The sequence below is a fragment of the Capricornis sumatraensis genome, chromosome 6 (assembly GCF_032405125.1).
Source record: "Capricornis sumatraensis isolate serow.1 chromosome 6, serow.2, whole genome shotgun sequence".
NCBI lineage: Eukaryota > Metazoa > Chordata > Mammalia > Artiodactyla > Bovidae > Capricornis > Capricornis sumatraensis.
In genome coordinates this window covers 52,675,948-52,702,270 of record NC_091074.1, presented here as the reverse complement: position 1 = coordinate 52,702,270, position 26,323 = coordinate 52,675,948, and the positions used below count along the sequence as shown (strand labels likewise).

The 26,323-nt window shown below is 42.5% G+C and overlaps 1 protein-coding gene across 1 annotated transcript in view; it reads right to left on the bottom strand.

Annotated features, from left to right (window-relative positions):
- PGM5 (phosphoglucomutase 5) overlaps positions 1 to 26,323 on the bottom strand; it is a 208,864-nt gene that overhangs the window by 49,568 nt on the left and 132,973 nt on the right. Inside the window, exons 8-9 of the mRNA XM_068974264.1 lie at positions 6,630 to 6,765; positions 2,863 to 3,046 (exon numbers count right to left, since the gene is read on the bottom strand). Of these exons, the coding sequence (XP_068830365.1) occupies positions 2,863 to 3,046; positions 6,630 to 6,765 (320 nt within the window). The remainder of the gene's footprint in view (positions 1 to 2,862; positions 3,047 to 6,629; positions 6,766 to 26,323) is intronic.

The window sequence follows — 26,323 nt, the reverse complement described above, 5'->3', positions numbered from 1 at the left end:
GAATAAATGCACCAAAGCATTTTATTTTATAGCTATTTTAAAATAATACCAGTTTATTTAAATTCAAATATGTCTTTTAGGAATGGGTAGTGGAGAAGGCGATGGCACCCTACTCCATTACTCTTGCCTGGAAAATCCCATGGACGGAGGAGCCTGGTAGGCTGCAGTTCATGGGGTCGCGAAGAGTTGGACATGACTGAGCGATTTCCCTTTCACTTTTCACTTTCATGCATTGGAGAAGGCAATGGCAACCCACTCCAGTGTTCTTGCCTGGAGAGTCCCAGGGACAGGGGAGCCTGGTGGGCTGCCGTCTATGGGATCACACAGAGTTGGACACAACTGAAGTGACTTAGCAGCAGAAGCAGCAGTGTATCTTGCAACCATGCCTCAATTTCCCCAGCCTCAATTGTCCCCAGAAGTGAATGCTGATAATCCAGACATCCCAGGAATTCTGAGACATAGGCCTCGGGAGTGAAAGCTTAGCAATGGCCCCACCTGTGGAGGAATTTCCCCTGTGTGCCAACAGGACCATCTGTGGTGAAAGAACCATCTATGATTTGCTGACACTAGGTATGAACCTGAGTGTTAACTGATCTCCCAAAACCCTCAGTGAGTTCAACCCAGACCTGCAGGAAGCTCCAGTGTGACTCTGGGACACCAGCTGATGAAGGCATCACTTGGGTCCTAGAATCTGGGAAGATGAACAACCACCCTTCCTTCATTACCAAAGAAACTCCCAAGAGCAGGTTCTGATAGGATTTATGGTCACCTTTGAGCTCATATGAAAGTGAAAGTGAAGTCACTCAGTCGTGTCCAACTCTTTGCAACCCCATAGACTATAGCCCACCAGGCTCCTCTATCAGTGGAATTTTCCAGGCAAGAGTACTGGAGTGGGTTGCCATTTCCTTCTCCAGGGGATCTTCCTGACCCAGGGATTGAACCCAAGTCTCCTGTATTGCAGGTAGACGCTTTACCATCTGAGTCACTAGGGAAATCCAGATGAAAGAATATGGGAAAAAATCAATAAATTCTAGAGTGAAAATAGAAACCAATATTCAGGGTTGAAGGGGAGGGACATGGAATAAATCAAAGGCCACATTTGAAATCCAGTTGAAGAATTAGCCTGATATGAAAGATTAAAGAGGAGTCAAGAAAAAAGCACCCAAATGCTGAGGCCACTGAAGAAGAAACAAAGCAGAGTGTCAGTAGATTTAACAGCAAAACAAATGAGCTCAAGCTCTGCATAAGGAGATCCAGTTCAGAACCTACCAACGACTAGACAATCCCTTCAAGGAATCGTTTTCAAGACTGCCTCATCGGGGAAGAAAAAACTTCTCAGGGATACTTTAGAAAGCATGTATTTTACGACTCTTGAGTTCTATAGCAACAACAACAAAACGAGTCTTAGATTAGGGAAGTTTGTTCTGAGGACTCTGTATGAAATAGAAGTGAGAATATGGTACAAAACTGGAACAGAATTTTATCTGAGGCATGGAGGTTCAAAGATGTGCTGAGCTCCTGGCTTCACATCTCCAGGACTCACTGGTATTATTTTAGAGAGAATTCAATCCAGTCTACAAGAAAGCATTCTTGTGCAAAACAAATCAGAGCCATGAAAGATGCATGGTGCACTCCCTGTGTAAAGGCTAGGAGTTTTTGTTTATGTTATTTCATTCTATTTCTAAAACAACTCTGTGACCCAGATGTTTTACAGATGAGAAAGAAACCAGAGACCAAAGAAATCTAACAACTCTCCCAACTAGTAGGTGGTGGGAGCAGGATTCAATTCTGGGTCTTCAAACTTTTTCATGATTAGTTTTTCCACTATCCTACACCTTTCTAAAGTAAGACTGTGATGAACTTGTCCAGCTATGGAAGGCCTTCTAGAATGAAAGACTGACATTTTGACAGAGATGAAAGATCACTGTAAAACTAAAGCGGACTAGAGTAAGAATACAACCAGGGTAACAGGAGGGCACTGGGCTTTGGAACATCAGCAAGTCAGAGGACCCTAGGACAAGGACTAAGTATAAAACACTAGTCAAAGAAAAAACAGCAATATCTACCATTATATCTAGTCCCCTCAAACTACAGTGTCTGATTTATTTTGCTGTCTGTAGTTGATGAAGCATGTATAAGAAGGTAAGAACTGGGGAATTTTATAATGGAACTTTTCTTAACATTACCCAGAATGTCTTATTCAGACTATAAATGATAAAATATGTTCCCAGAGTGACCAACATTGCCAAAATTGAGAAGAAAAATAATTGTAATCACTTTCCATGTCTCTTACACAATTCACAGAGATGAGATCACAGAAGAAATTGTGGTCGATTTTGCCACTTATCTTTCATGATACTTCTCAACCATAGATTTTCTTTTTGGGGTTATGGGGCAAAATTTCCAATTTTTTCTTCCCCTATCAGAAGCAACAAACCCATCTGGCTAAGGTAACAAAAGGTGAAACATCCCTGCACCTGCGGGTCCCAAGGAAAAGTTGTTGGAAACTTTTCTGAATCTGTCACCCATCGTGGCCACTACATAGAGAGACTCAGGCTGCAAATATTTCAGGAAGAAATGTTGAGTCTAAATCCATTCATGGTGTTGAGGCCGATCAGTTACCAGGTGGAAAGAAGACTGGACAGAGAGCCAGGGCCATGTGTTCTAATCCACCCACTGCCATTAAGTACGTAGGTAATCTTCACCAAGGGCTTTCCTCTCTGCTGGCTACAGGGCTCTCATTTATAAAATGAAGGGATCACAGTAGACTGCCCCTGAAGACCTCTCCGGTTGTAGGACATTTTGCATTTCCCCCGGCCTCTCATCATTTGATAACCTGTCTGGCAATGTCCTAGCAAGTACCTGTTTCTTGGTCACGGTGCCATCCACAGGGTCCACGTATTCAAAGCTGTCTGTCTTCGCCACACTGTACACGTGGCTCCCCACAGCAAACTGCTGGCCGATGAAGGACTTATCTGTGAGCAAGGCCTCCAGGTCCCTCATGATGTAATAGGTCGTCTTGGGCTCTAATCCCTCATAGTCAAACCTGGTGAGGGGGACAGGACACAGGCTAAAGACAAATCTAATCAGAGAAACAGCAGTCAGGCAGGCCTCTCGGGTTGTCTAATCACTGGTTTTGTTTCCGTGGAAGAACAGCACAGAAAAGTGCCCACACCTGGTCAACCTCTTCCCCTAGTCCCTCACTCATTCCCCACAGCAGCAGCAGCATCCTGTAAACATTAAATCATGGCCATCCTTTCCTTTGAATCCTTCCAAAAGTGCCCATCATCTTGAGATTAAAATGTAAAACACTCACCACAGTCTATAAAGTCCTGTGGGATACGACATGCCCACATCCTTGACTTGGCTGTGTCTCACTCTGGCCCTTGTTCACTATGCTCCAGCCATACAGGCCTCCTCTCCAGTCCTCAAAGATGCTCCACCCTCTGGGCCTTGGCTCTTGCTGTTTCCTCTCCCTGGTACAGTCTTCTCCAGGCTATTCCAATTGCTGATGCATTTCCTTCCTTCAGTTTTCAGATTTACTGTCACCCCTAGAAACACTTTCTCTGACAAGACCTCTAAGGCACCTCCCCTCTGTCTCTCCCCGTCGCTCATCGTCCTTTACATCTTCTTTTGGTAGTCATCCCAATCTGTATTTGCTTTGTTTATATTTTAATTTACTTATTTCTTGTCTTTGCTCATGAGAACTGTAAGCCCCAGGAGGGCAGAGATCTACTCTGTTTTCTTCTCTCTGTTGCTTCTGATAAGTAGTGGTTTTTGTAAGCAATGGAATGAATATGGGAGCAGGTGAAGGCAGAAAGGGAGGAGAGAGAGGAATCAAGGCAGGGAAGAGAGATGGGGAAGGGAACCCAATGTACCATAAAATTCTCTTGGAAACTTGGAAGAAATATTACAATTGTTTCTTTAAAAAAAAAAAAAAAAAAGTCCTCCTAGCCAAGAACATCACATATAACAATGGGGCTGGGAGGTGATTAGAGGGGGGGAAAAAGACTAAAAATAACACCTATCTCATTTGTTGTTGCTGGGTTTAAATAGGATAATACATACCAAGTAGTTGGCACAATGCCAGACACTGGTGCTTAAAGCTCTCACTTTTATTCTTAGTCACTATCATAAAGAAACTATAGAGTCTTTCCCAGTGTCAGATGGGTTTGGCCAAGTCCTAATGGCATACTCAGGGAGGTCTGTTTAAGAAGGAAACACTAGGAGGGGCAGCTGTGCTCAAGTGGTGGGATCTCAAATTTGGGCTCTCTTTAACACAGGGAACGGAGAAGGCAATGGCACCCCACTCCAGTACTCTTGCCTGGAAAATCCCATGGGCGGAAGTAACACAGGGAAGGTGAGTTCTCAGAGTGAACTAAAGAAGGAAGATCTGAATAGTTGACAGTTTTTCTCCACCCAGGATCTTCTGAGACTTCAGTAAACATCAGGTTATTCACCAACATGGACTGATACCGTGTCTAACAATGGGTCCCCTGCACCTACGTCCCTTTCTTCTTCTGTTCTCTCCCTCCTACAGAAGGTGTGTCCTCCCAGCCTGAGAAAAAAAACAACAGGGAACTCTCTCAGAACATTCTTTCTCAGCTTGTGTTCTAAGCCTAGATTCTCTTTATCAGTAGTTTGTTGGGAAGGTAAAGACCCAACCAAGCAGAAAAGGGCATGAGGATGAGATAAGAGGCTCTAGTAAGAGACAGAGAGGCTCTGAAAGAGTCTTAGAAGTTGAGAAAATACATGAATGTAACAGGTCACGTTCAGCCATGGCTGAGACCATCAGACCAGCTGCCCCAACACTCGTCTTCATACACGAGCAAGTTCTATCACAACTTCCCCTCACTCCCCCAAACAAGTGACCATCACCACTACCATCACACGTTCAAGGAAAGAAACTTTAAAATGGAGAATTCTTTCTGGGGTCCACTCATACAGGACCCCAGGGAAACTCGTCTAGGTTCTCAGATACAACTTCAGGCTCAGTATCAGTTAAACCAAATTTGATTGTCTCCTGCCCACTAAGAAAACAGGCTATAAATAGGTCTCCTTCACAAGCATTGCAACCTACCTTTCCCGGGGGCTGGAGGAAACGTTTGCTTTCGTTTTACCTACTCCCTCCTCCCTTTTTCTTTATCTCTGTGATCTCTTTGGACAGAAACCTGAATCATAATTGAATGCCCTACAAGAATTTATATCTCCACTGCATTATATTCTCTAATATGGTATTTGTTATGAAAAAAAGTAATTATCATGTAAGCTCTTGGCCACAAAAAATGAACTGTATTATAAATACACTTATAACACCATGTCTTCAAAATGCTGGCAGAAACCTAGATAATCATTCCACAAATTATGAGGAACACATCCCTGACTCAAAGTGCTTTCACTAAGCCAGAGGTTGGCAATCAAAATATATTTTATCAGGTTGGATTTTATGGCACAGCTTCAGACAATAAAAGGATTTTCTGTGCCAACTGGCCCCTCTGGTATGCCAAAAGAGCCCACAAGAATCAGGATTTGGGGCGGCTGTTAGAAATACTAGTGAATAAAAAAGTTCCTACCTGCCTTTACAGTTTTTATTTTATAACACAATGAATAATTCGAGATGATTTGCAGGCTGTCACATTCTTAGCTTTCTTAATTAGATAGGAACCAAGAATGTGAGGCTGTCTCCATTTCCCAGAGCACTGCAGCCTCTTGGATTTTAATGAGTAATATCGCAAGCCTCCTTATTCTCTGATGTTTATCTAAGTAAATGACCTCTTAAGAGAAGAAACAATCACCTTATAAGGGAAGTCTAAAGCTTTCTTTCTGTCCCTTAAGCTCTTGAAATGCAACCAAACCTCCAAGTAGTTAACTATTCAAAAGCAAAGCAAATGAGGTACAGTGGTCTGTTGTTAATACACTGAGAGCTGCTGAGACTACCCAAAGATTATCTGCCCTAATTCCACAGCCTCACAGTTAACATCTTTTAAGACCACTGCTCCTCCTAAACCATGGTTTGGCACTATTTATACACGAATAGCATCTCTAGGTACACACATCTAGCTGCCAGCCACAAGCCAAAGACTGTCCCCCTTGCTTGCAGGGGACAGGAAGGTAGTTGAGACTCCCAGCCCACTAACAGTCACTTTGTGGACCATTAGTGGGGAGGTAAGACAAAGAATGGTAGGGAGAGGATTACAAAAATCACCCTGACCTGTGGCAGCTTCTGTCTCTTCCCCCATTTCCTTGATAAGTATGGGTGGAAAACCAACAAGAAAAACCCCTGGTCTGACTGTACAACTTTTAATGGCTGCCAGAGGACCTTTTGAGGTTCTACAGTTCAAATTTCATCTCAGGATGGCTGCCCACTGTATAGGCACTGATGAAAAGATTACAGACAGGAGTCACCAGAGGTAGAGAAAGTTGTATTCTCTAATTTGGTACTACCTTGATACCACCCGCAACCTCTCAGGGGTTATCTCACTCTAGCCACTGTATTCCTCAGATCTTCCTGAAAGATGCTTCCTTCATAAGATTCTAGCCACCCGCCCCCCTCCCCGCTCCTTTTTTTTTTTTTAACTTTTCTAAAAGGAATTTCCTAAGGTCCATATGGAGACCCTTAGCCTTCTCACCTGCAATAGTAGTGGCGGCCAAATTTGGCCCAGTGATCTCGGACAATTTCCTCCACACTCTGCTTCCGGGCAGCAATAATGGAGAGCCAGACCAAGACAGCCCAGAGGCCATCTTTCTCCCGGAGGTGATCAGAGCCTATGGGAGAAAGAAATATTATTCTGAAGATTTGCTCATGGGGGAAAAATTAAAGCTAAATGAACTATTAAGACAGTTAGAACTTGAGTGATATATTGAAATGATAGCATATATATTGATATTTATCTATTATGTTAAATATATACCCCATAATATACCTGTATTTCCAAACATATGTAAGTGAAATTCAAATAAAATAAGCAATATAAAAAATGAAAACCCTGGAAATTGTTGAAAGGATCAGAGAGCCAACCTGATGTCACATTTGACTAACGGTATTGTTCATTCAGCAAATATTTGGTGATCCTTACAGTACACCAACATTGGGGGAGGTGATAGGGATCCAGCAATGAAAAAGATAGCTCTTTATTCATAAAGTTGGAGTTCAAGTAGGCAGGGACAAGCAACAGAAAAGTAGACAAAAGAACAAGATGAATCAAACAAGCACAAGGATGGTGACAAAAATTAAACTGGGTGATGCTGCCACAGAGCATGACATCAGCAAAGGCTGCTTTATTAGAGCAGCACGACTTTCCTAGAGCAGGCTGAATGGCATCCTATGCTCCCCCTGCCAAAGACAGGCCACTGCTCCCCGTGGCTCACCACGAACCTGTGAAGGTAAGCTTGTTTGGGAAAACAGTCCTGCCGATATAATTAAGGATGCTGAGATGAGATCAGCCTGGATTATCCAGGTAGGCCCTAAATGCAATGACAAGTGTTCTTAGAAGAAAAGACAGGGGAGAAATACAAAATAGTAGTTTATGTGAAGACTGAGGCAGAGAGTGGAATGGAGTTCAGTTCAGTCGCTCAGTCACGCCCAGCTCTTTGCAACTCCATGGACTGCACCACGCCAGGCCTCCCTGTCCATCATCAACTCCCGGAGTTTACTCAAACTCATGTTCATTGAGTCAGTGATGCCATCCAACCATCTCACTCTCTGTTGTCCCCTTCTCCTCCTGCCTTCAATCTTTCCCAGCATCAGGGTGTTTTCCAAGCAATCAGTTCTTCGCACCAGGTGCTGAGTTTCAGCTTTAGCATCAGTCCTTCCAATGAATATTCAGGACTGATTTCCTTTAGGATGGATTGGTTGGATCTCCTTGCAGTCCAAGGGACTCTCAAGAGTCTTCTCCAACACCACAGTTCAGAAGCACCAATTCCTTGGCGCTCAGCTTTCTTTATAGTCCAACTCTCACATCCATACATGACTACTGGAAAAACTACGGCCTTGACTAGACGGACCTTTGTTGGCAAAAATGTCTCTGCTTTTGAATATGCTGTCTAGGTTGGTCATAGCTTTTCTTCTAAGGAGCAAGCGTCTTTTAATTTCATGGCTGCAGTCACCATCTGCAGTGATTTTGGAGTCCCCCAAAATAAAATCTCTCACTGTTTCCACTGTTTCTCCATCTATTTGCCATAAAGTGATGGGATCAGATGTCATGATCTTAGTTTTCTTAATTTTAAGTTTTACCACCTTTTTCATTGAGAGTGGAGTTATGCTGCTATAAACCAAGGAATGGATGGAGCCACTAGAAACTGAAAGAGGCAAGAAAAGATTTTCCCCTCAAGCCTTCAGAGGAAGCATGGCTCTACCAAAACCTTGATTTGTGACTCTTGGCCTCCAGAATGATAAGAAAATAAATTCCTGTTGTTCTAAGCCACCCCGTTTTGGGTAAATTTTTGTGGCAGCCTTAGGAAACAAATACAGGGAGTCAGGGTTAGCCCCACAGGGGTGACGACATCTGATCTGATACCTGAGAAGAGTCAGGCCTGCAGAGATCTCAGGACAAAGTCTTCCATGCTGAGGGACAGCAGTACAAAGTCCTGAGGCAGGAAGGAACTGGGAAGCTTATTCCTACAGCTATTTACAAAGAGAGGTAGCTTGTATTGAGGCATTCACACAATGAAGCATGCAGGCTAAACACGTAGCTTCTTGTGCAAAAAGAACCCAGAGGAATGTGCTGCAGGCTCATTTAAGTACCTGTCTATTGGCCAATTGTAACCTTTTCTGGAAGTGAATAAAGTCCTAAACACGAAGGAATGTGTTGTAGTGTAAGAAAGATGGTTCAACCGAAAAGGCTTGAGGAGGGTTTTGGAATCAGGGTTTAAAATCAAACTTTGCTACTTCTCAGGTGTGTGAGAAGTTACTGAAAAATTGTTAACCTGAGTCTAGGGTTCTCATTTGTAAAATGGGGACACCATGGCCCATCTTGAGGGGTTGTCTTTTGAATTTAATCAAGTTCAGAGGGAAGGCTCTGGAGTCAAATTGTTTGAAGTTCAAATTCTGGCTCAGCCACTGACCTTTGCTGGCCTCATCTCTAACACAGGGAAAGAACAGCCCTTATCCCATGGGTTACTATCAAGAGGAAGTGACTAGATTATGCCTAGGTATTAAGGTGAATGACTGGGTTACCACAAGTGGTGGTGGTGGTGGTGGTTGTTCTTATTGGTAATTCACATAAAGCACCAACATGGTGCTGATTCAATACACACTTTGAGACAGAGTGTTCTCAGTTATTCACATACTTTTTATCCTCTGACTTTAGCAAACAGCAATGTCTTAAGAAACAACTATGGACCAAGGTTCATAACACTATATAGGAGGTGGTAACCAAAACCATCCCCAAGAAAAAGAAGTGCAAGAAAGCAAAGTGGTTGTCTGAGGAGACCTTACAAATAGCCGAGAAAAGAAGAGAAGTGAAAGGTGAAGGAGAAAGGGAAAGATATTCCCAATTGAATGCAGAGTTCCAGAGAATAGCAAGGAAAGATAAGAAAGCCTTTTTAAGTGAACAATGCAAAGAAATAGAAGGAAACAATAGAATGGGAAAGACAAACAGTTCTCTTTAAGAAAACTGGAGATACCAAGGGAATATTTTATGCAATGACAGACACAATAAAGGACAAAAACAGCAAGGGCCTAAGAGAAGTGGAAGATATTAACAAGAGGTGGTACAGAAGAACTGTACAAAAAAGCTTTTAATGACCTAGATAACCATGATGGTGTGGTCACTCACCTAGAGCCAGACATTCTGGAGTGTGAAGTCAAGTGGGCCTTAGGAAGCATCACTACAAACAAAGCTAGTGGAAGTAATGGAATTCCAGGTGAGCTATTTCAAATCCCAAAGGATAATGCTGTTAAAGCACTACACCCATTATGCCAGCAAATTTGGAAAACTCAGCAGTGGCCACAGGACTGGAAAAGGTCAGTTTTCACTTCAGTCCCAAAGAAAGACAATGCCAAAGAATGTTCAAATTACTGTACAAACGCACTCATTTCACATGTTAGCAAGATTATATTCAAAATCCTTTGAGCTAGGCTTCAGTAGTATGTGGATCAAGAATTTCCATGTGTACAAGATGAATTTAGAAAAGGCAGAGGTACCAGAGATCAAACTGTCAACATATACTGGATGATAGAAAAAGCAAGGGAATTAAAAAAAAAAAAATCTACTTTTGCTTCACTGACTACTCTAAAGCCTTTGACTGTGTGGATCACAACAAACTGTAGAGAAAATTCTTAAAGAGATGGGAATACCAGAGCACATTATCTGCCTCCTGAGAAACCTGTATGTAGGATAAGATGCAACAGTCAGAACTGGACATGGAACAACAAACAAGTTCAAAACTGGGAAAGGAGTATGGCAAGGCTGTATATTGTCACCCTGCTTATTTAACTTCTGTGCAGAATATGTCATGTGAAATGCTGTATGGATGACTCACAGGCTGGAATCAAGATTACCAGGAGAAATAACAACTTCAGATATGCTGCTGATACCATTCTAATGGCAGAAAGTGAAGAGGAAGTAAAGATCCTCTTGATGAAGGTGAAAGAGGAGAGTGAAAAAGCTGGCTTAAAATTCAACATTCAAGAAACAAAGGTCATGGCATCCAGTCTCATCACTTCACGGCAAATAGATGGGGAAAAAGTGAAAACAGTGGCAGATTTCACATTTTTGGGCTTCAAAATTACTACGGACAGTGACTACAGCCATGAAATAAAAAGATGCTTGCTCCTTGGAAGAAAAGCAATCCTAGACAGTGTATTAAAATACAGAGATATCACTTTGCCCACAAAGGTCAATATAGTTAAAGCTATGATTTTTCCCATAGTCACATATGGATGTGTGAGAGCTGGACCATAAAGAAGGCTGAGAGCTGGATTATAAGGAAGACTGAGTGCTGAAGAACTGATGTTTCCAAACTGTGGTACTAGAGAAAACTCTCAGGAGTCCCTTGGACATCAAGGAGATTAAACTAGTCAATCATAAAGGAAATCAACCCTGAATATTCATGGAAGGATTGATGCTAAAGCTGAAGCTCCAATACTTTGGCCACCTGATACAAAGGACAAGCACATTGGAAAAGACCCTGATGCTAGGAAAGATTGTGGGCAAGAGGAAAAAGGGGCGATAGAGGATGAGATGGTTGAATGGCATCACTGACTCAATGGACATGAATTTGAGCGAACTCAAGAAGATAGTGAAGGACAATAAGCCTGGAGTGCTGCAGTTCATGGGGTTGCAAAGAGTGGGACACAACTTAGCAAGTGAACAACAACAACAAGAAAGGGGACGAGGACCATGGGGTGGATCATTTCTTCCTTCAACAGAGTAATGAGAATGGGTACTTGGTGTTCAGAGTTATGAAACATAACTCAGAGAGGAAGACCCAATGACATCGAGCTGTTTATACTTTGAAAATAGGCTGAAATAATACCTTAGTTAAGCTAGACATCTTTGAGAACTTCTCACCAAAGCTATGAACCATTTATACCTCTTGTTATATTTGCAATGTTACATGTTTTTCCTCAAACAGGAAAATATACAACCTTGAGAGGTCAATGCAAATACTTAAAAGGAGAAATGATCAAGTCTTTGGCTCCTCCGTACACCGATCAATGGTCTGCTAGTGACACTTTTAGACGTCTGGTTGTCATTGCCTCTAGCCTGAGAAGACTTTGGACTTTTAATCATCACAGCATGGAGTGACTCTAGTCCTATCCAAGTAACTGTGCACAGTGCTACATAAATGGAAGAAATTTAGAAGATGCTGGGTTAGCTCCATGGCCTAGTGCCAAAAAAACAAGTCTAGGAAGCCCTGCCCAGTGGGATAACTTCAAAATCCTTTGTCCTTTTATAGCTGAAAAGAGTCACTTTCATTTACTGGGTAGAGAGAAATACCTTTTTGTTCTAAAACATGGGCTTTGCATACTCTGAATCTCCAGCTGGATTACATTACGTGGAGATAGACCCATGAGATGCTGTTGAGTTTGACATCTGATAGGATGTCATAATTTAGGGTAGAGAGACACAGAGTTATTTTAGTATGATCAAAAATATAAAAAACATACAAACTCACCTCAACTGTTAGCAGCCAACCACATAATAAATTGTGAATTGGCCTGGATATCCTCACTTACAAGTTAAACACTGCCAAGAGTCACAAGGGGCCAATGATCAAGTAAAATCAACCATGTTCCTTATAGCTTTTGGAGGTGGGGATAGAAACACTGATGATTTGCAACTACATGCACATGCTTCCACTGAACTCTCATAGTGTACTTTAGAGGGGGTTTTGGGGAAACAGCTCTCTTTTTAATAACTTCAAGGCAAGTGAACTATAATGCCATAACAGTGACAGATAAATTAAACAGTCAAACAAAGGCATCAAATGATTTCCTAAGACCCCACTATAAAGAGTGAAAAATGGAGGGAAGATACGCTTATACTATACATATGACAGGACCACTAAACTTTATATTAAAAATGTTTTTATAAGTCATTCCAAAAAAGAGGGACCCAAATAGAAAATTGTGTGGATAGGCACACATGAGCAACTGTCAAGAGAGAAAAATGTTAATAGTCAAAAACATTTGAACAAATGTTCAATCTCACCTCAGTCAAAGAAAAGTCCACAAAATGGAATCCCATTTGGGACTCTCAAATTAGCAAGGGTTCATCAGGAGCAGCGAACACTTAGTACTAGCAAAGTACCAGTGTAAACATGCACAGTTTGGTAGAATAATTTGGCAGTAATGATAATGGCATCTAGTCCCATCACTTCATGGCAAATAAATGGGATAAAAATGGAAACAGTGGCAGACTTTATTTTGGGGGGCTCCAAAATCAATGTGAACAGTGACTGCAGCCATGAAATTACAAGAAGAAAAGCAATGACTAACCTATATAGTGTATTCAAAAGCAGAGATATCACTTTCTGACACAAGTCCATATAGTCAAAGCTATGGTTTTTCCTGTAGTCATGTACAGATGAGATAGTTCAACCATAAAGAAGGCTGAGTGCCAAAGAACTGATGCTTTTGAATTGTGGTGCTAGAGAAGACTCTTGAGAGCTCCTTGGACAGCAAGGAGATTAAACTAGTCAATCCTAAAGGAAATCAACCCTGAATATTCATTGGAAGGTTTGATGTTAAAGCTGAAGCTCCAATACTTTGGCCACCCGAAGAGCTGACTCACTGGAAAAGACTGATGCTGGGAAAGATTGAGGGCAGGAGGAGAAGGAAGCGACAGAAGATTACATGATTGAATGCATCACTGACACAATGGACATGAGTTTGAGTAAACTCCAGGAGATAGTGAAGGACAGGGAAGCGTGGCATGTTGCAGTCCATAGGTTCACAAAGAGCTGGACATGACTTAGCGAATGAATAACAATAATGATCAATAGCCTTAAAACAGTGCCCAGCTTTGGACCCAGCTATTCTATTTCTTAACCTTTAGTCAAAAGGAAATTCATCAAAGCAGCTAAAAGAAGAGGGAAAGTTGAATAAATAATAACAAACAAAAATATTTTTTAAAAGAAGAGGAAAAGTTGAAAAATGAATACAAATTTTTTTAGTCTTTTTGAGTTTTTTACAACATTGCTTCTGTTTTATATTTTTCTTTTTTGGCCACAAGGCATATAGGATCTTGACTCTCCAACCAGGGATGGAACCCACACTCCCTGCGTTGCAAAGTGAAATCTTAACCAGGGAAGTCCTAATAATAATTGTTAAAGAATAGGAAATTATGGAAAATCTATACCAAAATTTGTTGTGCATACAAAATATTAAATAAGAATCTTTGGGAACACATGTGATGGGTGTAATGATGTTCATCCAAATTTAATAAATGTTTAAAAAATCAGCTTATTAACAACCTCAGATATGCAGATGATACCACTCTAATGGCAGACAGTGGAGAGGAACTAAAGAGCCTTTTGATGAAGGTGAAAGAGGAGAGTGAAAAAGCTGGCTTAAAACTCATCATTCAAAAACCTAAGATCATGGCATCTAGTCCCATCACTTCATGGCAAATAGATGGCTATAGGACTTGACAGAAAATGAGGACAGGGAAGGCGGTGCACTGCTGAGCTGTTAACACTGGCCTTGGGGGAAGCTGAGCTTAGGGGATGGGTTTTGTTTACCTCACAGGGAGACCCCACCTTCAAAAACAAAGTTTCAGATTCATCCCCAAAGGCCCCTGGGCATTTCTACTATTGCTGACCAGGCATGAAGAGGGATTCATCCAGGCTGTTTCACCCTCTTTGTTTCCAGGCAAAATCTCTATACTCTACAAGCAGCTGTTTGGGAAAAAAAGCAAATAAAATAGTTCTTTCACTTCCTCATTTCATATATTCACATCTGTTCCATCTTTAGGACATGAGATTCCAGAAAAAATTCTTTGACACTAACATTTATATAAGCGTACTATTGCCAGTAAATTTTTTTTAACAGATTTTATTTTTTTAGAGCAGTTTCAGCTTCATAGCAAAATTGAATCAAAAGTACTAGTTCTCATAATAGTCCCTGTCTCCACAAACACAGTCTCCCCATCATCAACACCCTGCACCAGAATGGGACACTTGTTACAAACGATGAGCCTGCGCTGGCAACACACTATCACCTAGAGTCCATGGTTCACACTGGGGTTCACTCTTGCTGTTGCACCTTCTATGGGCTTTAACAAATGTACCCACCATGACAGTGTCATACAGTACAGTTTCACTGTCTTAAAAATCCCCTGGGTTCTGATTATTCATCCTTCCCTCCCTTGTAGCCCTGGGCAACCAGTAAGCCTTTTATTCTCTTTACAGTTTTGTCTTTTCCAGATTATCATATAATTGGACTCACACAATATATGGCCTTTTTAGTTTGGCTTCTTTTCACTGAGTAGTATGCATTTAAGTTTCCTTGATGTCTTCTCATGTCTTAATAGCTCATTTCTCCTTATCAGTCGTGTCCAGCTCTTTGTGACCCCATGGACTGCAATCCGCCAGGCTCTTCCGGCCATGGAATTCTCCAGGCAAGAATACTGGAGTGGGTAGCCATTCCCTTCTCCAGGGGATCTTCCCAACCCAGGGATCAAACCCAGGTCTCCTGCGTTACAGGCAGATTCTTTACCATCTGAGCCACCGGGGAAGCCCTAGAATTAAATAATACAGGACAAATTTTGAAGTTTGCTTCTCTGGATACCTGGCTTGTAGTGCAGCCAGAGTTTGTCACCTGGTTCGGGACACTGCAAGAAGCTTTAACCCATATTTCCAAAGCCTGTAAGTACCACTCAACTGCCCTTCCCCTATCCAAGCTAACACAGCCTGAAGCCCACTCAGACTCACTCTGACCAGCACAGAGAACCAACCATCTTCACCAAGATACCAGCTCAGCTCTCTGACCACAACTCTGGGAAGAACTGACTCCAAAGACAGGTTAATTTTTTTCTCATCAGAAACATCCCTACTTCCCTATTCCCTCAAATTAGACTTGAGTTTTCTCAAGCTTTAAAACCATATTACTTTGAGCTAGGCAGTATATCAGTAAGTATACCGCCCTCACAAAATAAATGGGGGACAAAAAAGAAGAGTACTCAATCTCAAAGGAATTTTCCTCTAATGGAAATGCCAGCATGGGCAAATCAGCTCAATAAAACACCACACACGTTACTAACAGATCAAGTCATCTCAGTCGAGACTCTGATCAGGAAAGTCTGACTTTGTCATTCAGGAAAATACTAATCATGGTGCACCTGTTGCCAGCTCCAAGCTAGAAATAAGTTAGTGTTTCTCAACCCAGGCTGCTCATTGGAAGCTCCTAAAGAACTTATTAAAAAATACCAATGTTCAGGCCCCACCCCAGAACAATAAAACCAGAATTTTTGGCAATGGGAGCCAGGCATTAGTATATTTTTTAAAATTCATTGAGTAATTCTTATGGGCAGCCAGAGTTGAGAACCATTGTTTTCAGAGGTTACTCAAAATAGTCCAATACTGGCAGCAGATTACTGAGGGACAGTGAATTAGGCCTCTTCCTCTATTTGCTCAAATTTAGCACTAAATGAAAGTACCCACTGGTCTCTAGTTCAATGGATGCCCCTGGCCTTAGTCAGGTAGGGGCCTCTCACTGGAGCCAGCTTTAATACCATGGTTTTCCTCCTTTTTGCCTGGAAATCTGCTGAGGGCCTTGCCAAATTTGGGGTAATCAACCCATCCTGGTGTGCCTAGGACTTTCCCTGTTTTAGCAGGAAATGAACAACATACCAGGAACCTTCTCCATCCCAGGCACACCAGAATGGTTGGCCATCTGATAAGGAAGGTTACTCGCTTAAAGGGGTTCCTGATGGTTTTTAGAATACGTGCAGATACAGCACATACCTAAGCACACACATTTCCTAGAGCCAGAAATGATGGGAAATTTCTCTATATACTTGCTCTTGATGCAGAATGACACAGAGAGTTAAATTACATTTTTAGAAGAATAACAGCAAGGTACCAAGCACTTCACTCAGTACTTTACACATCTATTATCTAACTTTGACAATTTGATAGCTCCTTTTTACAGATAAGAGGTTGAGGTTAGGTCGTTTGTATGAAGTCACATGGCCACTAAGTGAAGAAAAACTTCACACCTGGACAGTTTGGCTCCAACCTCTATGGACATAACCACCTCCGGAAATGTCCAGTAATGCTGGTGGTCCTCAGGAGCCACAATGAGGCAGATAAAATGCTGCATGTGGTTAGACCTGAAGCAGCCCTTCTGAATATCTGCATGATGGATTTGATTTTTTCCTCCCTAGACATTCAGGATAAGATGCTACATTTCCCTTTACTTCTCTTTTCTTATAAATTTATTCTTTTCATCTACCAGTGAAGCTTTCATTAATGGGCAGTGAAATTCTTCCCATCATCATTTTATCCACTCAAGGATCTGTCTTTTAAAATAGAGAAGTTATGAGGGAACACTGGGAGGCACCCCTTGCAGGGAATCTAAGATTCGAGAACGTGTTATTGAACTGTGACAGGTTATTTTTTTTTCCATGTCTCAAATTGTTTGTGTTCAGCTCTTCAAATCTGGCCAAAAATCAGGGCTCATGGAAAAACTGTCACTTTCCCATGATTAAAAAGAAATTTTTTTAAATTAATGCTCTAAAATGTTTACCAACTGCAAAACAAAGTTGTCCTGCTCATAGGTGGGTTGGAGGCAGCTGTCAGCTCAGAAACGAAGGGCAGCAGTAACTGATTGTGTAGCTCATGATGCCTGGGGGGCATACTGCCTCCCAATGAGATGTAACAATAAATTTGATGATGGTGATGGTGTTTGACACAATAATGCAGCAGGGCTTTTGGCTAATAACCTGACTGTTGCAACACACTGCAAACTCCATGAGGGAAGGGCCTGTATCTGAAATGACTCATCATTCTGTCTTGGGCCTGGCTCATAGAAAGTGCACAGTAAACATTTGTTGAATGAATAAATGAATGATTAGGTGAAACTCTAGTACGTAGTTTGATATAATTCATCAGATTCGTTCCTCACAAAAAGCTGGAAGCGACCTGAAAAAATACATGGGAAAAAATTTTATACATCATCCCACTGAACAGATTCATCTTATAAATGAGGAAACTGCAGCCCAGAGAAGTTAAGTGATCTGTGTAGGGTAGTTCAATGACAGAGAGGAGGAGTCAAGGTCTAACTGGGTCACTTCCTAGTGCTGTGCTGTTTACATGACACCACGTCTCCTGGCATGCATCTCATCCCATCCAAAACAATTAACCAGACCAGGGAGAAGGACCCCTTGGCATGTCCTTAAAAGAGGCAGCAGAGTACAGTGGGGCCAATGAGACTGGCTTTGAATCCTGGCTCTGCCATGTGAGATTCCTCCCTAATCCTCCATGACCTTGTCTATAAAATTGGAGTTATTATGGTCGCTAGTAGCAGCAGCAGCAGTTCATTTTAGAGTCAAAAAGTCTCAGTGAAATGTCATATAGGCGGCCCTAGGCATTATACTTATCACTCAGGAGGTGCTCAGTAAATAATAAGTGTTAGCACTGTTGCATTAACACAGGCCCTAAGGCAGCTGGGCCATCCATCCCAGAGGAGGAGAAAGTGTTAACATCGGGTCGGCCATCTGACACTTTTCCCTTACACAAGTACGCCAACATACAGGACGGGGGGCCTTCTGACCCGTAAACATCCCAGCCCACTTCTCTGTTGCCAGTGCTGGTGGGAACAATACAATTCTCTAAGAATTGTTCCTCAATAGTCGGAGAAGGCAGTGGCACCCCACTCCGGTACTCTGGCCTGGAAAATTCCATGGATGGAGGAGCCTGGTGGGCTGCAGTCCATGGGGTTGCTAAGGGTCAGACACGACTGAGCAACTTCACTTTCACTTTTCACTTTCATACATTGGAGAAGGAAATGGCAACCCACTCCAGTGTTCTTGCCTGGAGAATCCCAGGGACAGGGGAGCCTGGTGGGCTGCCATCTATGGGGCCACACAGAGTCGGACACAACTGAAGCGACTTAGCAGCAGCAGCAGTCGTTAGCTGAACCAGAAATCTCTCCAAGGGGTTTAATGCCTGCACCATACAGGTGAGCACCTGTCACTCTTTAGTCATTGTAGTCCTTTAGTCATTTAGTCCCAGTGGAGCCACCTGGCAACTGGAAGACAGTGTGGGGCGGAGCGGGGGGAGCCTCAAAGCACAACTTTAGGGATTGCATCTTAAATACCAAGGGAGGGCCCCCTTGTTAAAAGTCCCCTGTGCTGTGCTGTGCTGTGCTTAGTCACTCAGTCGTGTCCAACTCTTTGTGACCCCATGGACTGTAGGCTGCCAGGCTCCTCGGTCCATGGGGATTGTCCATGCCCTCCTCCAGAGGATCTTCTCAACCCAGGGATCAAACCCAGGTCTCCCACATTGCAGGCAGATTCTTTACAGCTAAGCTATGAGAGAAGCCCACAAGTCTCCTAGAAATTGTGAAAAGAAACATTTATAGTCTGTTTGGAATTCTTCAATCTGTAAGGACTAAAGGATGGTTTCTCAGGATTCCCAGTCCCAAGCTGCACTGGTAAGCATGGACACAGCCTCAGATGGAGGCCCATTCCTTTCTGCTCCACACTATAGTTTCACACAACACCCGCTCTTGCCACTTTTCATCAGCTTGCAGGATGAATTAAAGGGTCAGAGGAACTGGAACTGTGGAGCCATCAGGAAAAAGATTTTTTTCTGATGGAGACATTCTTACCACTCCAAGTGGGAGTTCTCGTTCCCAACACACAGGTTGAGAGTTTGTAGAGGTCCAAATGAGAGTTTCAGTTTTCAGAGTTTACAAGGAGTGTCTTGGGACGTGTCAATCACACCATTTCTGTGCTCTAGCCCAGCCTAGATTGAATTGCACATGTACACACATCCTGTTTCAACTTGCCCAGGAAAGAAATTGCTCTCCTAGTGCTGATAATGCTGTCATCACAGCGTCCTCAGGTCACATCTGCTATGCAAACAAGAGAAAGAGCTGTGGTAGAACCTTGATAATCTGAAATTCACAGATACATGGGTCTCATTCTCTGGCCTAGAGACTGGATAGATGTGAAAACTGCAAAATATAAGAACTAACGATTATCTAAATGGGGAAAGAACTAAAGATTTCCTTTATCATACCTTTAAAAAATCTGGTATTAAATAAAAATAAATGTATAAATTAGAGACAGTTCAACCTACTCAATATTGTTTAACAGCACTCCTATAAACCCAACCTTGAGTTAGGATGTACATAGTTCATGTGTGAAATATAAATAAAGGAAGAGGTATGGAACTTGAAAGTATTATAAACTGTTTACCTGTTAGCGGAAATAAAATGTCCATTCACAAGGCAACTGGAGAGTGAAGTCAGTAATATAAACCATAAGACAGTAGAGCAGAGAATGTCTATGATGTAAGAATTTAGTAAATACATAAGATCACTAAAGCTAGAACCCAAGCACTATTGAACATGGCTATTTACAGGTAATCGTCAGCAGCCCTCAACCACTCAACCACAGGAAGAAAATAAGGTAATACAACTTGAATTACAAATACTTAATAGTACTTAAAATTTTAAAGCTTCATTAACACAGATGTGGGGATGAAGTGTTCCTAGAAATACTTTGCTAGCTATTAATTTGTGCTAATAATGATAGGATGGCTGAAAATGTTAAAACTTCATCTTAAAATTTTATGTAATTCTTATGTACATGTGCTGTCGCTTCAGTCGTGTCCGACTCTTTGTGATCCCATGGACTGTAGCCCGCCAGGCTCCTCTGTCCATGAGATTCTCCAGGCAAGAATACTGGAATGGGTTGCCATGCCCTCCTCCAGGGGATCTTCCCGACCTGAGGATCAAACTCACATCTCTTATGTTTCCTGCATTGACAGGCAGGTTCTTTACCACTAGTACCACCTGGGATAACATCTTATTCACCCCCTTTCAAATGGCCTATGTTTATGTGGTTTTGTTTTTATGAATCCTCTCAAATCTTTGGATACCCTAATGTCTAGATTTCCAGAAATACAACTACTCAAGAGTGATAAAAATATACTTAGTAATAATGCAAAGAAAATATACCAAAATGGAAATTTTTTGTTTCTTTCCTTCTATCCATTTACTTCATCCATCTTCCCAATCTCCTTCCCTCCCTTCTTTCCTTCTATCCTTCCATCTACCCCATAAATACTCAAAGCCTATCATATATAAAACAAAATAGAGCTGAGCGAGATAGACATGGCTTTTATTCTCAGGGCATTTATAGTCACATGGCAAGCAGAGGGATCCAGAAAAATCTCAAAAGAATGGAAAGATACTTGCAATTTCCTGTGTCATGAAGTACATACATACTGTGGGCCTCTTCCTTTGGTGCTACAGCCTATAAAAGGAGCCAACTTTATTAGCACCAGGCTGAACTCCAGAGTTCACAGTAGAAAGAGTCATGTTGGTGTCAGGAGACCTGGATTCAATACCAAATTTCCAGAAAGAGATGGTTGTATACAAAAGGCTTAGCAACACTCCGGTACATACTAAGTGCTAATTGTAAAAGACAACTATCATTATTGTGGAAAACTTATCAGAGAACACTTTCTTGGGCAAAGTAAACATTATTGCATTGCCTTATTTTGTTTGACTATTGACATTCAGTTCAGTTCATTTCAGTCGCTCAGTCGTGTCCGACTCTTTGTGACCCCATGAATCGCAGCACACCAGGCCTCCCTGTCCATCACCATCTCCCGGAGTTCACTCAGACTCATGTCCATCGAGTCAGTGATGCCATCTAGCCATCTCATCCTCTGTCGTCCCCTTCTCCTCCTGCCCCCAATCCCTCCCAGCATCAGAGTCTTTTCCAATGACTCAACTCTTCGCATGAGGTGGCCAAAGTACTGGAGCTTCAGCTTTAGCATCAGTCCTTCCAAAGAAATCCCAGGGTTGATCTCCTTCAGAATGGACTGGTTGGATCTCCTCGCAGTCCAAGGGACTCTCAAGAGTCTTCTCCAACACCACAGTTCAAAAGCATCAATTCTTCAGTGCTCAGCCTTCTTCACAGTCCAACTGTCACATCCATACATGACCACTGGAAAAACCATAGCCCTGAGTAGACGGACCTTAGTCAGCAAAGTAATGTCTCTGCTTTTCAATATGCTATCTAGGTTGGTCATAACTTTTCTTCCAAGGAGTAAGCGTCTTTTAATTTCATGGCTGCAGTCACCATCTGCAGTGATTTTGGAGCCCCCCAAAATAAAGTCTGACACTGTTTCCACTGTTTCCCCATCTATTTCCCATGAAGTGATGGGACCGGATGCCATGATCTTCGTTTTCTGAATGTTGAGCTTTAAGCCAACTTTTTCACTGACCTCTTTCACTTTCATCAAGATGCTTTTTAGCTCCTCTTCACTTTCTGCCATAAGGGTGGTGTCATCTGCATATCTGAGGTGACTGATATTTCTCCCGGCAATCTTGATTCCAGCTTGTGTTTCTTCCAGTCCAGCGTTTCTCATGATATACTCTGCATATAAGTTAAATAAGCAGGGTGACAATATACAGCCTTCAGGTACTCCTTTTCCTATTTGGAACCAGTCTGTTGTTCCATGTCCAGTTCTAACTGTTGCTTCCTGACCTGCATACAGATTTCTCAAGAGGCAGGTTAGGTGGTCTGGTATTTCCATCTCTTTCAGAATTTTCCACAGTTTATTGTGATCCACACAGTCAAAGGCTTTGGCATAGTCAATAAAGCAGAAATAGATGCTTTTCTGGAACTCTCTTGCTTTTTTGATGATCCAGCAGATGTTGGCCATTTGATCTCTGGTTCCTCTACCTTTTCTAAAACCAGCTTGAACATCAGGGAATTCACAGTTCACGTATTGCTGAAGCCTGGCTTGGAGAATTTCGAGCGTTAATTTACTAGCGTATGAGATGAGTGCAATTGTGTGGTAGTTTGAGCATTCTTTGGCATTGCTTTTCTTTGAGATTGGAATGAAAACTGACCTTTTCCAGTCCTGTGGCCACTGCTGAGTTTTCCAAATTTGCTGGCATATTGAGTGCAGCACTTTCACAGCATCATCTTTCAGGATTTGAAATAGCTCAACTGGAATTCCATCACCTCCACTAGCTTTGTTCGTAGCAATGCTTTCTAAGGCCCACTTGACTTCACATTCTAGCATGTCTGGCTCTAGATTAGTGATCACATCATCATGATTATCTGGGTCGTGAAGATCTTTTTTGTACAGTTCTTCTGTGTATTCTTGCCACCTCTTCTTAATATCTTCTGCTTCTGTTAGGTCCATACCATTTCTGTCCTTTATCGAGCCCATCTTTGCATGAAATGTTCCCTTGGTATCTCTAATTTTCTTGAAGAGATCTCTAGTCTTTCCCATTCTGTTGTTTTCCTCTATTTCTTTGCATTGATCACTGAGGAAGGCTTTATCTCTTCTTGCTATTCTTTGGAACTCTGCATTCAGATGCTTGTATCTTTCCTTTTCTCCTTTGCTTTTCACTTCTCTTCTTTTCACAGCTATTTGTAAGGCCTCCCCAGACAGCCATTTTGCTTTTTTGCATTTCTTTTCCATGGGGATGGTCTTGATCCCTGTCTCCTGTACAATGTCATGAACCTCATTCCATAGTTCATCAGGCACTCTATCTATCAGATCTAGGCCCTTAAATCTATTTCTCACTTCCACTTATAATCATAAGGGATTTGATTTAGGTCATACCTGAATGGTCTAGTGGTTTTCCCTACTTTCTTCAATTTGAGTCTGAATTTGGTAATAAGGAGTTCATGATCTGAGCCACAGTCAGCTCCTGGTCTTGTTTTTATTGACTGTATAGAGCTTCTCCATCTTTGGCTGCAAAGAATATAATCAATCTGATTTCAGTGTTGACCATCTGGTGATGTCCATGTGTAGAGTCTTCTCTTGTGTTGTTGGAAGAGGGTGTTTGCTATGACCAGTGGATTTTCTTGGCAAAACGCTTTAGTCTTTGCCCTGCTTTATTCCTCATTCCAAGGCCAAATTTGCCTGTTACTCCAGGTGTTTCTTGACTTCCTACTTTTGCATTCCAGTCCCCTATAATGAAAAGGACATCTCTTTTGGGTGTTAGTTCTAAAAGGTCTTGTAGGTCTTCATAAAACCGTTCAACTTCAGTTCCTTCAGCATTACTGGCTGGGGCATAGACTTGGATTACCGTGATATTGAATGGTTTGCCTTGGAGACGAACAGAGATCATTCTGTCATTTCTGAGATTGCATCCAAGTACTGCATTTCGGACTTTTTTGTTGACTATGATGGCTACTCCATTTCTTCTGAGGGAATCCTGCCTGCAGTAGTAGATATAATGGTCATCCAAGTTAAATTCACCCATTCCAGTCCATTTTAGTTCGCTGATTCCTAGAATGTCGACGTTCACCCTTGCCATCTCTTGTTTGACCACTTCCAATTTGCCTTGATTCATGGACCTGACATTCCAGGTTCCTATGCAATATTGCTCTTTACAGCATCAGATCTTGCTTCTATCACCAGTCACATCCATGGAGCTTTGGCTCCATCCCTTCATTCTTTCTGGAGTTATTTCTCCACTGATCTCCAGTAGCATATTGGCCACCTAATGACCTGGGGAGTTCCTCTTTTCGTATCCTATCATTTTGCCTTTTCATACTGTTCATGGGGTTCTCAAGGCAAGAATACTGAAGTGGCTTGCCATTCCCTTCTCCAGTGGATCACATTCTGTCAGACCTCTCCACCATGACGCGCCTGTCTTGGGTTGCCCTGCAGGCATGGCTTGGTTTCATTGAGTTAGAGAAGGCTGTGGTCCTAGTGTCCACTTAAGTGCAGCTGAGAGGAGCTACCTCACGTCCGAGGTCAGGGGCAGCGGCCTAGAGTGCCAGGCTGCGATGGCGCAGGAACGGCCGAAAAGAGCTACCCTGCGTCCGAGGTCAGTGGCGGCTGGGAGGAGCTACCCCGCGTCCGAGGTCAGTGGGGGCTGGGAGGAGACACCCCACGTCTGAGGCCATTGGCGACCGGGAGAAGCCACCTTGCGCCCGAGGCCAGGGGCGGCAGCTGGGAGGAGCCACCCACGCCTGAGGCCAGGCCCGAGGAGTGGTGGCTGCCCAGGCACAGGAGGGCCTAGAGGAGCTATCCCACGTTGAAGGTCAGGAATGGTGGCGGTAAGGAGATACCCCTCATCCAAGGTAAGGAGCAGCAGCTGTGCCTGGCTGGAGTAGCCGTGAAGAGATACCCCATGCCCAAGGTAACAGAAACCCAAGTATGATGTGTTGCAAGAGGGCATCAGAGGGCAGACACACTGAAACCATACTATTGACATTAGCTTTCTAAAAATACATAACAAAAGTAACAGTAATACTCAAGATGGTGGTCAGCTTGGAGCTCTTCTAGGCCGTCACACACCCAACAATTCTTTGCATTATCTGTAAAGGGACAAGTTCTAGGCATGGTAATTCATACACTCCCCAGATGGTATGACTTCTTAGAAAACTGATGACAATGATGGCAACCAGCAGAACATCATCAACAAACGCTCCCAAACTTCAAAGTTGTTGGTTTTTTAACTCTTCGTTTTAGGATTTTAGTACCCCTTTTTGTGTGTGGGAATGAGTCCAGATTCCTCCCAATTTGGAACTTGAGAAAAGTAACCAGAATGCCATTTAGAGGAACAGTTATTTTCTATTTAAAGCTAAGGATTTATAAAATGTTCTCCTTTCCCTCTGAAAAGAGTTTTCCAAAGCCCTTCCAAGGAAGTGGGTGAATATTTTTCCTAGCACAAAAGATGGTTTTGCTTCTGAAATGACCTTGGTTCTCTGACTGAGCAATAAATACAGGTTTCCTATTATCTAAGACTCGTACCTTTCCATGGGCAAGAAGCATGGACTCTGATCTTACCACTAGCATGTTACCTTGGAAAGTTCTGGGAGTTCAAGATGCTGGTAAGGGAAATTCCCACTCAGGGTATATCTTGCTCATCTTGGACAAAAAGCTTGGCATCTTGAGCCTGAGGCAGATCCATATTTTCAAGCTTTCCTGGCACTAAAGTCTGCATTCCTAGTTGGTACACAGCTCCATGCCCCAAGGGCATTGAAAAAGGCCACCACTAGAGAAAGCTTTGGCTTCCCTTTTGGCTCAGCTGGTAAAGAATCCAGCTGCAATGTGGGAAACCAGGGTTCAATCCCTGGGTTGGGAAGATCCCCTGGAGAAGGGAAAGGCTACCCACTCCAGTATTCTAGCCTAGAGAATTTCACGGACTGTGTAGTCCATGGGGTCACAAAGAGTCGAACACAACTGAGAGACTTTTACTTCACTCACTAGAGAAAGCTTTGATAAGCTTTAGAAGTATCTGCCCAGTCTCAGGTTTAGAATCTTTTCATCTCTCTGCTTTTTCCTTCCCTTATTAGCTCACTTGATTTTGAGAACTATAACCTAAGGTAGGTGGGAAGCGCCTGTGAGCAGCTGACTTTTACAGGCGAGAACCTGTAGGGGGTCAGAGAGCCCATGTGGTTTGTCTGTAAGTGGCAGGTGATCACCAGCCTCATGTTCCTGGGCCTCTAGACTTCCTGACCTGAACCTGGCATCATATCTCAGAGATACTTGTTATACCATTCCTGATGAAAAACAAATACCGGTTCTCACCAGAGGAACGTTTCCTGCTCTTGACTGCACATCAGAATCACATAAGGACACTTACTTAAAATGCAGATTCTCAGGCTTGAGCTAGGGATTTCAAACAAGGGTAGGATAGAAAATCTATATTTTTATCAAG